Source organism: Scomber japonicus, chromosome 1 (assembly GCF_027409825.1).
Source record: "Scomber japonicus isolate fScoJap1 chromosome 1, fScoJap1.pri, whole genome shotgun sequence".
Lineage (NCBI taxonomy): Eukaryota > Metazoa > Chordata > Actinopteri > Scombriformes > Scombridae > Scomber > Scomber japonicus.
Genome location: NC_070578.1, coordinates 15,260,102 through 15,273,728, shown reverse-complemented (window position 1 = coordinate 15,273,728; position 13,627 = coordinate 15,260,102). Strand labels below are relative to the sequence as shown.

The window sequence follows — 13,627 nt, the reverse complement described above, 5'->3', positions numbered from 1 at the left end:
CTATCCAGGTGGCTTGGGTCATCCTTCCACAGCCCTCCATGTGCTCAATTCAGGTTTTGGATCACGAATCATCTTCTCTTCTTCTCATAAATATTAATATAATACTTTATTACCCATTGCCCTTGACCCTTATAATGCCATAAAGAAAACAAAACAAAACAAGTAAAATATCAAAAACATTGAGTTGGTCTGACAAACTGCAACATTACATAATAAGTAGAATAAAACCCAAAGGAACAGCAGAGGTTGTATAAACGTTGTGCTTCTTTAATTTCACTTTGTAAAGTCCTCCACTGTCCTAGTTGTATTTTAGTTTAAACTTTGTTATATTTAGTATATATATAGATAAATGTACACGTATAATCCGCACTGAGGTTCATCTCTTGTGTCAAGCAGAGGGCAAGCAGAGAGGCTACTAGGAGCACCCTTCTTTATCCTCTGTATCTTATGTGTCCATTCTTCACCATTAATTTGTTTATTCATCCATTCATTCATTCATCAGTTTTTTTCTTCTGTCTGTCTCTTTGTCATTCAGTAGCTCCCATGGTCCACAAGTTTGGGACGGAAAGGGAGACAGTCTCTGTGAAAAAGGGTTTTTTTTCCCCCACTTTTTCGCTCTCTTTCACTTTCTTCCTGGAATCCTTTTTCCTTCATTTGATTCCCTCAGGTCCTTTGTCATCTTTGGTAGAGTGTCCGACACTTTGGTGTGTCTGGGGAATAGGGCGGAGTGGGCTGTCGAGGATTGTGGTTCGAGGGAGTAGAGATACATGATAGGGTGCACACATGGACGAAGAAGGTTGATGAGGAAGAGGAAAAGGTGACAAGTGACACGCTGACATGGAATTGAATTAATAGATTGACAAAGGAGAAAATGTGAAATACTATGTTCACCCTAAATACAGTATGTGTGTCAATTGGTTACAATGCGCGTCTGGAGGGAGTGTTTAAAGAAAGCGAAGGAGGAGAAACCAGACTTTGTGTTACTTTTTATCTAAGCAAGATGGATAAAATGGATGCATGAAAGATAGAAAGATCATGAGTGGATAGGGATAGACAGGTAAGGAGACAGGTAAGTAGAGGAGAAGACAGGGAGAAGGGTAAAGAGAGAAGTATAAGAGCGTGAGTCAGGGCAGTGTCTGTCAGCGCAGACAGTTGGCGGTGCTGTAGCAAGTGCTCATCATCTGTAGAGCAGCGACAGGAAACAGGAGAGGCCAAAGGTCAGCCAGCTGGCCAATGGGAGTGAATGTGATCCCCCGATCAAAACTATGGAAACAATGACAAAAGAGAACATGTTATTGATGTATATGTCATATTAGTTCACATATATAAAATATTTTGAAAATATTTTGCTATTCATTAATGCTGTGATTCATTAGGTTTTACAGTAAAGCTTCAATGAACACATGTCCTTGTCTAAACTAAGATTACTCACTCTCCACCAGTGGTTATGTAATACAGTCCTATAATTAGAGCAATGTTGAGAAATCATGAGGTCTTTCTATGATGTAGTAATCACAGGTCTATACATTTTTACTTATAATTTATTCTTCTTAGCCTAAAGGAAAAGTGAGTGTTGATCCTCGGCTGACATTGAATTTCTCATGTGCTGTGTGAATTTCAATTAATTCCAGGATAAACAAACAGCTCAGACACATTCCATTGGACCCCTTTAAAATTAAAAATAATAATAATGTGCACATTTCATGTAGTTGTACATTTCATTATTTAATTATAGCAATAGCTTCATAATGAACAATTTCCACATACGAGTCATCAAAATGAATTCTTTCTTCTGGGGGGTATTCCAGGTAGAAGGTTCAACAAACTCTGAGTCTAACCCTGAACTCTGAGTTGACTTACTCTGAGATGGGGAACTCTGAGTATCCGGTACAGAACAGTTGATCTGAATTAGTTCAATCAACTCTGAGTATGTTAACCTTTAGTTTAGCGCGTGCGCAACTGCTATAAAAAGCCATCATCAATGGAGCCCCCATACCTTGATTCATCATGGCAACTACTGAGAAAAAAAGATCAAGTTACGTAACCTCACTGTAACTGGAGCTCCCCCTGCAGGCCTGTGGCTAATATGATCATATATTTCACAAAAAGTAACACCGCTGCAGATGCTAAGGAGAGAGAAGCAGCATGGGAGCAAGTTGCTGCCCGAGTCAATGCTTAAGTTTTAATACACTACTCCATTGACTAACATACCTCACTTAAAACTGTAGCATACAGGTGAAAAAGTGGTGTAACGTAAGTGGAAGCAGCTAAAAATGAAATTAAAAAAACATAATTCAGAAAAGTAAAGCACATTTCTCTGATTGTGCCTCGCTTTGATTTTATTCATAGTTGAGGTAGGCTATTAAAAAAAGTAAATATTAATTCAGTGGCTATTTCAACATGTAGTCATTTAAACCCCCAACAGAAAGCTATTTAACACATATGTCCTCTCATCTAATATCCTGCTTAGTAGATTAACATTTTACACTATTTTAACACAATGTTACTTATTATAGATTGGAGTCATTGATTTTAAGACTAAAATGTGAGATGTGTACTACATGAATATTAAATAAAAATACTTCCTAAAAATAAGATTAACAAGAAGGCAGATATGGCCAGAGAATGTTAAGAAATGATTGAGTGTTATGAACGGTGATACCATTCTAACAGATATTCATCTCGGAATGAAAGCACATCCAATTGAGACCTGAATACATCTCCTGACATAAGGCATTACGAATTAATTCTGCCTCCATATCTATCATGTTGCGAAGAAACGGACCATCCATGTCTGGCAGCTTGCTTCAGGTAGGAGGAGACAGGTAGAAACTTTTCTTAAAGAAAACCTGCCAGCGAGCAGGTTATGTTCACAGATTCAGTTACCATGGTGACTGACTCAGAGTTTCAGTTACTTCTCCTTCTGGAACGGACAACACGGAGATTCCCTCATCTCACGGTTAACATACTCTGAGTTTTCAGATAGCCCGCTTTCTGGAATACCCCTTTTAAGCTGCATTTTTATAAAGAACAGGCAAACCTTGATATTAACCACAGGCTAAGTAGATAACCGATCATGTATATTTATCTCTTTGGCCTGAGGCTACCTTTAAGCCTGAGGCTGAGTGCAGAGGCACGTGCAGTGAGAAGCGAGTTTAGAGCGTTCTTCTGTGCAACAACAAGAATCTTTTGAACAATATCAAACCACATTACCAACAGTGAAAGAAGAAGGGGGCTTGTTGAAAAAAAACCCTAGTATTTTATCATTTCACATGGAGAAAACAGAGAAGCTGGTTGAATGGAGACAGGAGGAGAAAGATAGAGCAGTGGGTGAGGGGGTGGATGAGTAAACACAGAGGCGAAAAAGAGAGAATCACCATTGATATCCTACATATTGTCATGACAGCTTTGAGACTTTAATGAGAAAAAGAAGTTACTACTGATGTCATCATCACCAATTTGTGATGGACTGTTATTGTTGTTTTTCTTTTTTTTGTGTGTGTTATTGTCGTTTATACACTGATCTTGATGCGATTTAATTATTTATAACAATCGTCGTATAAGATTTGGAAGTTTTCCTATTATTTTTCTTTTATGTTAAAACTACCCTAACAAACATTTATTCTCTCCTCTAGTACACATGCATTATTACTCTCTTTCATTTGTATGCAGCACAACACATATTCAGCAACACATTACAAATTCAAAGTGCGCAAAGACAGTTTCATAAATAAAAAGCAGGTATTGTGTTAAAGAGATCAATATGATTTCATATCAAGAGGCCATCCTCCAGGCAGTAAATCAATATTTATAATAAAGCTTTGATCCACGCATGGCAGACATAAACATAAGAGCACATACACAAATACTGTATATAGTATAGTTTGCAGGCATCCAATTGAAGTGAAATATGACATTTTACATCTGTCTCTCTGTCTTTCTCATTTCCTCTTTATGAGATGTGGCAACTCTGTCCGAAACAGCTTTACAACCCACAACACAATACACCATTCTACAGTCTTAATACTGTCAAATGGGCCATTACAAAAGAAAAGAAAAATCTCCTCTTATCTCACAACATATTTAGACATGTAAAATTAAAAATTGTGTTTTTACCACTTACAATTTTTTTTTTTTTTCAAATTTTTCAAATTTTCAAAATATATATCTTTGATTTCAGGCAGAGTAAGACAAAAGCAGAGTTACTAGTCATTGATATTAATTTTGCTGACTGAACTGTAGCTAGGTGATTTTTATCAGTCAGGAAACTAGCTACTCCACTTTGAGGGATGCAAGATCAGTCACTCTTACTTATGTGTAAATAAAAAAAGAGAAGATAAGCCAAACACCAAGATAGTAAATACAAGCACAGTTTCCACCACCTCTCCTCCTGCAAACACACACATCTGAGCCAGGTGTAGCTCTGTAATTTATGTAGGTGGAGTTGCACCAAACATGTCAGAAGAAATCATCTTTGTTTTGTGGAGGACTGTAGGATAACAGTTCTCTGTGCACATACTTAACCTGATGTAAAATATCTCTGCATGCTTGTGTGACAATGTATTACATTTGTGTATATACATACACTTATAGGTGGTTGCATGTACATGTAATGTATGTAGTGTGTGTATGTGTATGTGTGAGTGACATATTAGCTTGGTGATGCTCTGACACTCACTTTTTCTCCCTCCGCATCCTATGAGATGCAGGGAGCAGCAACACTGCCATGGAAGCAGTCAACTCTGGCTCAGACAAATCTCGGCCTTTCTCTCTTTCACAAACACACACGCACGCACGCACCCACACGCACGCACGCACCCACACACACACACACACACACACACCCCTATGACAATTTGATGATCAAAGCTGCAGTTGATGTTATGCACTGCTTTATACTTGTGCTTTCAAAATCTATCTATCTATCTATCTATCTATCTATCTATCTATCTATCTATCTATCTATCTATCTATCTATCTATCTATCTATCTATCACAATGGTAAACATCTATACTTGATAAAGAAAGCCTTGCCCAAGAACTTTAGTCTAAACTCATATAAACACATTTTACATATATATATATATTCTCATAAGACTTACATTATGTGACATCCTTATTGCAAGCATAATTGGTGGTATGTTGTCAGTGAGTTTACATATTCTTCTAAGTGGTATTCCTTTTGAATTTATCATATCTGACAAACATGAAGTGAGTTTAATTCTTCTCTAATTTTCATTTTATTTTACCAACTCCATGGTGGCAAAATCTGTACTCAAGACAGACGCATTTGTGTTTCTTACAGTGACAAAGCTTCATCAGTCGCCTGCTTGATAATTACCCATCTGTCTGTGCTGTATGTCTTTGCCTGCCTAAAAGCTGTGGGGCAAACATGCACACGCACACACGCAAACTCAGAGAGCTCAAGAGCTTTCCTCTTCCTGTTTACACCTTCATCCATTATTTACTGCATCCGCCAGTGTTTTCGCATGCACATATGTGCGAGATCGTACACATTCAAACACACACTCATATGCAGGCATCTCACACTGAGGTTTGAGGATTTAAAAGCAGGTTTTTAATAATTCACTCTCTCATTTTCCCTGTTTTCTGTTGTTTCCATGGCTCTAACATTTTGCTTGCAATAGGTTTTGACAATAAGGTTGTGTAGGTTTTTACCAAAGGTTGCATATTTCTCACTGCACACTGGCCACTAATTATATTAAAATTGGTCACACAAAAAATACTTCAAATCCATTGAAAATTATGTCATGAACAATTTTAAATTACATTTAAGTTTTGTTTTTTTTCTTAATTGCTTAAGCTCATTTTCTGTAACACTGTTGCATTTCAGAACATGAAGAGCGGTCACTACATCATTTAGTGCTGTGGAGCACAAAACTCCACTTGTCCTGCAAGTAGCAACAATTATAAATGCTGAATAATATTGAAAAAACCAGCATTGGATTAGTGACCTACATGTTTGATTGTTATTTAATTACTGTTGCAGACAGTGCCCTGCACAGACTTTTTGAAGGGCAGGGGCGAAAAGAAAAAAAAGGGCACATACAGTGCATTCTCACCACTGAAGAGGGCAGTTTAGTGTGCGATTTTGCCACCCAAGAGGGCAGTTTAGTGTGTTTTGCCAACCAGGAGGACACCTTAGCACACGTTTTGCTACCAAGAGGGCACTTTAGCATGCGTTCTGGCTACCAAAGGGCCATGAGGGGGGGAAACCGCCTTGCCCCCCCTTGTGCACACCACTGGTTGCAGAGTATCCCTATTTTTCCTAACAGTGATGGCAGTGCGCAATAAAATGATGGTCAATTAGCTTTTGTAATGCTGTTGAGAAAGAATGCGAAAAATGCTCTTACGAGAATTTTATGGTGTGTATGTGCCTTTCTTCTTGTAGCCTTTGAACACATTTCTCTCATTGTCTCTTTCCCTTTCTCACTCCACTCACACAGGCACACCCACCCACACATACTTTAAGTCACTCTCTTTCTTTGACCTTTTCTCTGTCTCTCCTTGTGTCTCTTCTCCAAAGCCCCACCCTCAGGCTATGGGAATTTCTCTGTCCGCAAGCTAACATACGTTTATTGCCTTCAACTCACAGGATTTTATTTCTGGTTCCACCATTAAGGTAAAATGGCCCTCAAAGAAAATATTTATAAGTAGCAAAATTGTATTCTGGAATTCTATTCATAGATAGGTAGATTGGTTTGACTTGTCTAGCCTGTTGGCATGAATGGTTTGGAGAAATTGTGGTCAATTTATGGAGTGAAAACAGTCCTAGTGGGGTGATGCCTCAGCGTTGTTGGATGGAGGTGCCTCTCTCTTTCTCTAACTGTGCAGATATACTGTAGTCTGTCTTCACCCATGCACGTTTTCTCTAAATCCTTATCAGTACAAAGACTATCTTACCATCCTTTCTCTCCTCTCACTAAAGGGTAAATAACAAGGGCTTTTAAAGATGAAGAGCAGTGTACAGATAATGAAGGGTAGATCGCTAATGGAGAACAGAAGGTGAGAGGAAAAGAGACCAGATTTAATGAAGGTGGCTGTGTAGAAGGCAGCAGGGAAAGTTAGAGGATGAAAAGATAGAGGGAAATGTAAGATTAAGTAAGAAGATAGAAACAGAGGAAAGCCCACAAATGAAGCTGAACCTTCCAACTCGCCTACATACTGGTGCTCTGTGGTGTCCACTTGTCTCCATACAGCCTCCACACTGACAATACTTTTTCTATGCATCATATTTCACACCTCTCAAACACTAAAGTAGATATTGCGTTCTCTTTCTCTGAAAGTTCTGTCTCTAATTCCCTTCTCTGCTGCCCTTAATTAATTTATTTTCAATAGAAATCAATTCAGTTCAGCTCGGTTTAATTCTGCTCTGTTCAGCTTCTTAGCACATGCTGTATTGGTATTTCTGTTGAAAACAAACATGACTAAAATTGATTATATTGCCTTCATTTCAGTTTCTCTGAAATTGCCTTTACACACTCAGTCAAAGAAAGGCACACCACAACACAAGCTTTTTTTGTCTTTCTCTTTGGGTTTATGATCATCTCTCCACTCCAGAAAGTCACATTCTATCTTACCTGTCTTACCTGCGCTGGCTACAGTGTTCTCCTGCTTGCATTTCCCTGTAGTGATGGACACGTCGTCAATGGCAATATCCCCCTCGAAACTCGGACCTCGAATTCCTTCAAACACAATCTGTTTTGGGGAAGAGACAGAGAGAGACAAATACATGCTAGATGAGTATGCTTGATACAGTACTGTCTATTATGTTAAAAAAAAGACATATACTCATACAAACTTCACTTATACCAATGACTTCACTTATACATGAAATTCTTACAGCAAATAATAATACATCTAAATAAAAAGAGGTATGATGATGAAATATATTTAATTTCAGCTGACATATAAGATCCCAAACAGGTCCAATAAATTAATTCAGAGGCACTACATTTTAAAAGACATCATACACTAAAACAAAGAGCACAGAAATCAAAGTACAGGTAGTAGTACCATTCAGTATGAAGTACTAACAAGTTACATTATTGTCCCTTAATTATATGTGAACCACACAACAACAAAAGAGGAGAGTCATCTGAAAACTTCCAGGCGACTTCCCCATTTTAGCCACCAGCCATCTGGTTTTGACTGACAGTGTAATTACTGTGGTGTGCTAAGGCACCAAAAGCCCATCGCACCCAGCTAATCAAAACCCAAGCATATTCTGTCTGGAATATATGGGGAAGAAAAGCAAACAAACAAGGAAACTTTGTTGCTCCAAAATAACAACAAAAGCTACTTTCACAACTGAAGTTATCAGCTTTAACTGCGGACTTTGGTGCTTTATAATGCTTTTCAATGTGATAGTAAGGTAGGCTACTTGCTAATCATGTCTGATTTTCAATCCTACAGTAATAATGGCCTATTTGATATGTTAAATGGTGTCTACAATAATACAGTCCATGCTCAGACTGATGGATGGGCTTCTACATATACCATTCCCCTATCCTTCAATAAACGTAAGCTTAACAATCAAGATATTCCAATAGACAGGAGAGAGAGGTGCACAGGCAGCTCCCAGTTGTGGATGTGCGTATGAATGAAAAGAACTGCCAGTATACCATGTCTGTATACATACAGATTAACGATAGCGTGAGCAGGTGCATGCATGGAAGGGTGGCTGATATGCATGAGTGGACTCACTTAACAAACTCCATCTGTTAACACCAATGTACTGGAGTAGAGTATTAGCAGAGTATTTAACCCAGGAAACAGGCAGAACAGACCTGTCGTCAATTTGTGTGCAAATACTATATCAAGCCAGAGCAAGAGTGGGTTCAATTAACCCAACTCTCACCCATCGAGGAGAAAAGCCTGATCTGACACCTTGTATGTTCAGAGTAAATGAAAGGTGGAGAATGGAGAAGCAAACACCATGGTAACCATCTCTCACTGCCGAGACACTGTGAGTGCTGGGCAACAGCAATGTCAATTTGAAGTATCAAACAGCTATCAATAACCTATTCACTGCCATTGACAAGGCATTACTGTGTGCGTGTGGGGTAATTTCTCTGGTTCACCTCTGTAGTGTAATCATAAAAAGCCAGGTTAGAGGTGAATAAAGAAAGCCAGTGGAAATGTATAACTCTCTTAATGTAGTTTGTTCAGCTTCTGGGCTCAGATACATTGGTTTTTACTCGAGAGTTACTGAATATTTTTTTCTTTCCTTTCTTAGCCTAAGTCAACTGATGCCTATTTGACTTCTACCACACTGTCCAGTGTATGAGCACACACTGCAGGGCATGCCTCTTCTTCAGCACCTCCAACCTTCACAAGACAAGCCACAACACGGCCAAAACAATTTCTCTTATTTTTCTCTCTCTGTATATCCTCTCCAAATAGAGAGACCATTCAATTATATTCGCAAAGGGGAGGGAAACACAAGAGCAGTACCACCTCTTCCCCACTTGCTTTCTAATTTAGTCCCTGAACGAGAAATCTTCTTTGAATGAATAAATAAAATAATTAGGGAAACCTTGAACTGATTGGGCGGTGGAGGGAGGAAGAAAATAAACGCAGCAACATAGGCTGGATGGTGATAGCTGGTCGGCTCATTTGTACAAAAGGTTAGGCAGAGGATAGCTGCAAGGGGAAATAGAGGAGCAGTAGAGAGAAGAGGCTAATTGGTCAAAAGGCCATGGTCATCTAATTTATAAATGGTAAGAAACTGTTTCGTCACTGTGTGGCTTTGGTTAACATTTTGTTTTATTTATGGACTTTTGTCCTCTGGTCCTAACCACTGTGTTAAATTCTGTTTGGTAATAGAACCAGTCCAGCACCCTACTACAGCATCCCCACAGCCAACTTACTCACAGCATATGCACACAAACACACACGTGCTGATATTAGAGCTACAGTGCACACGCCTGCATCTGTACACCTGCAAGCACGGCTGCATTAAACAAGTCGAAGCAAAGACACCAGATTGTTGTATAATTAGAGACAATGAGAAAAATAATTGGGAGTAGGAAGCCCAGAGAATAACACTGGCCTTGACACACAAACACCGGCAACAAAAGCACAAATAACCATCTCCTTTAAGCCACATAACAACACAATCACACTGGGCATATTAATTTCCTCAAAGATATTAAACTGACTGGCATTACACAAAGCAATGCAATATCCTGCCATTCAGTGTGGCAAAATAATGATTATATGTGTTTATTTTTCTGGAAAGACTCAGGAAAACAAGCCTGTGCCCTTTCACTTAATGTTCACTGCTGACAGATCAAGCTGAAGTGTGAGTCGCCTGGGCCAACTGTGCCTCTTACTCAACCATCCCAGCAGTGCACACATTTCTCAACGTTTCAAGTGGTGATGGTGTTAGATAAGTTGTGATGGAAGACTGATAATGACTATTGATGTGCTCTTAAAACAAGATCACCAAAGCATGACTTTCTAAAATTCACATGGCAATCTTATTGGTGGGGTTATGAGGTTTTGGGATATAAATATGGGGTCATGGGCAACAAAAGGTTGCTGTTGTATCTTATGTGCCTGATATTTAACTTTGACATTTTCCAGTAACTGATTACTCAAAAAGAAAAACATAACACTATTGGGGAAGTTAGATGACAAAATCTCGCTTAAAAAATTATGTATAAAAATTCTCTCAATTCTCAGCTTTTGTCATAAAAGTGCGTAGTGCGTAGTGTGTGTGTGTGTGTGTGTGTAAGGAAGACTGAGTGAAATAGACAGCTTGTGTGTGTGACGGCAGGATCAAACGGTGCGCAGTAAAGTGTCAGGTTGGAGTTGTGAATGTGTCGTTTTGTCGAGCCTTGTAACCTTTAATGTTCCCATTGATGTGCTGTCCACATACCAGAGGGGACACAGCCGTGAGAGAGAGAGAGGGAGAGAGAGAGAGAGAGAGAGAGAGAGAGAGAGAGAGAGAGAGAGAGAGAGAGACATGGTGCAGTGCAAGGCACACAAATGTGGGTTGGCCTGGTTTCCAACAAGCCCCCCAGGTACCAAACACTGCGAGGAACACAGATGGCCTCTGGGTAATCCACAGAGGAGCGAGTAGTGACACAAATAATCTACCACAACATGTTACCTCTTTTTTTTTAACTCCATTGATTTTATGAGTGTATGTGTAATTTCTGCTTTATTATCTAATTGTTCTCAATGAACAACCAGTATCAAGGCCAATCATTTTTCTTGTAAAATGGACACTGACTATATTATAGTTTGTAGACAGGAACGTGATTGGCAAGCTTGCAGTATTGAGACAGATGGAACAATAAAAACATTAAGCAAGAGCTATTGACACAGATATACTGATTGACAATGCAAGAGTGGATACCCATTTTTTTAATGTGTATGAGTAGCTCATATGAGAATGTTCAGTTTTTCCCAAAGAAGCAAAGAACACTTATCAAAGGCTCATAAAGTGGCAATTCACATTTCATGAATTTACAACTTGAATATACACACACAGTATGCAGTAATCATGGCCAGCAGGCAGTAAACAATTTAAATTCTAATGCCTCCTTATCGGTTGGCTCTACCACTGTTTACAATAAAAGCCTTGTATTAATGCAAGCCATTGGCTGGGCTACAGCTCTTGTTTCAGAGAGGCAGAAGGGAAAGCCGTTCTCAAATACATCATTACTTTTGTTGGACGGAGCACAAAGAAAGGGGATCTGCAGAGACGAGTGGCAGCACCTCAAAGCCCTTCGGTGTATGCAGTCAGTGAGCTGTGCACAGGACTAGAAAGTTTGTTCTCTCCACGGACATGAACGCAAAACATGAAGCAGAAACGAAACGAGCATCAATATGCAGTCACTCCTGCACTCTGTGGAACCAAATAACATTTACTTCAAAACACAAATCCTGCAGGAGTTTGACTGAATTAGAAAATCATGCGATTGTTGTTCAGAAGGGAAATTTGGGATAACAGATAATGGACACGACAAGGTAACTTGCTGTTTGTTTTTCTTGAGAATTTAGGTTAATGGTGTCTTCGATGTAGAGAAAAAGAGTCAACATTTAACAGCAAAGCAACAGGCGCAGCCATTAGTGTACTCTACAATACCTGTAATATTCAACCCCAGGCCAATTACAGTAAAAGTGACTGATACAGCAAACAGAGACAGTGACAGCATGGAGAGGCTAAAACTTAAACTTAAAGGGGTATTCATATTGTACAGTGACACTGTTACCGTTACTGCCTAAAAAACTGAGGTGTTACTTCCCTCTTTCGCTGCACTTACGGGCATAACTAAAGACAGAGTTGGGCGTGTTCAGCACACACATATGCACAGTGGCTGCTACATATCCCCCCTCTGATTAACTGGGCTGTAAGACATCCCAACTCTCCCGGAATTTCCGGGAGTCTCCCGCATATTGATAGCGGCTCCCTGACGCCCGCAAATGAGACACAATCTCCTGGAATCTGGAGCAAGCAAGCAAGAGTGCGTGGTAGAGAGTGACTGCTCATGTGTGTTATTAATTACTTTTTCAAAGTAACGTGCCCAACACTGCCTAACAGTAATTTCAGATTATGCTTTGACATGAACTTTTAATAGGAAGCCTGCTGTACATACTGGAGGTGCAGAATTTGAACTACATGGGTATTAACCAGACAAGGAGGGTATAATGCCAAAAATATTGTTGCTTTACAGGAAGTGAAGGAAGCAGTGCTTATTCGAGATACAGCTACAATCACGTAAAGACAGAAAGTCTAGATATGTTGGCCTTTATTTAAATCACTCACTTAGGGCCTGTGTGTCTGTATTTTGTTGCAATACTATTTTGTGTATGATTTAAAAGCACTGCAGTGTAGTACTGGATACTGTTTGGACACTGGATAGCATGGGCACTTTTTGGATACCATTTAGTTGCCATAGGTTGCCAGTCCTTGCATCACACATTTATAAAAAACACAGCAATGCCCAACCATATCCTCAGCCTCCCAGCAGCCAAAACACAATCCCTGGTCAACAGCCATGCACATGACTATCAAGAGTTGTAGATGCAGCGAGCCATAGCAATTGGCAAAATGAACATAATAGAGCCATCCTTTGCACATTTAACTTGTAGAAACGAAACCAAACACCAGAACACAATAACACCAATTGTGTCTGATAATTCCCATTGTCAACAGCAGGCAGCTCAATCATTATTATTGATTGTAACGAAACCAGTACTCTCCAGAGACAGAGAGAAACAGAGGGGGAGAGAATGAGAGAGGGTGTTTTTAGGAGAGGCAGTGAGAGCTCAAGGAGAGAAGGGAGAACAAGCTGCTGAAAAAACCCTCAACAGACAGACAGGTATGGGGTTGCCAGAGAAATGGGGTTTACCCTTCTCATTTAATTTCATCACACTCTCAAAGTTTTGTACATAACAAAAATGAGTAAGAAAGAAGTAAAGGTGTGAGGAGAAGAGAGGGAGAGTATCAAAGTATGTTTATCTGCTCGCCTTCTCTGGTTGGTGCTGGGATCAAGGCTGCACGCGCGCTACATTATTTAACAACTACATTTGTAACACGGCAGAGGTTTGTGTGCGTGTGTATCTGTGTGTTATATAGTCAGAGCAAATG

The 13,627-nt window shown here is 39.5% G+C and overlaps 1 protein-coding gene across 1 annotated transcript in view; it reads right to left on the bottom strand.

Moving 5' to 3' along the window:
- Nucleotides 1-1,174: 1,174 nt before the first annotated feature.
- Nucleotides 1,175-13,627, bottom strand: part of LOC128355967 (MAM domain-containing glycosylphosphatidylinositol anchor protein 1) — a 176,779-nt gene continuing 164,326 nt past the window's right edge. The window contains exons 16-17 of the mRNA XM_053316362.1: nt 7,602-7,719; nt 1,175-1,263 (exon numbers count right to left, since the gene is read on the bottom strand). Of these exons, the coding sequence (XP_053172337.1) occupies nt 1,178-1,263; nt 7,602-7,719 (204 nt within the window). The 3' untranslated portion in view covers nt 1,175-1,177. The remainder of the gene's footprint in view (nt 1,264-7,601; nt 7,720-13,627) is intronic.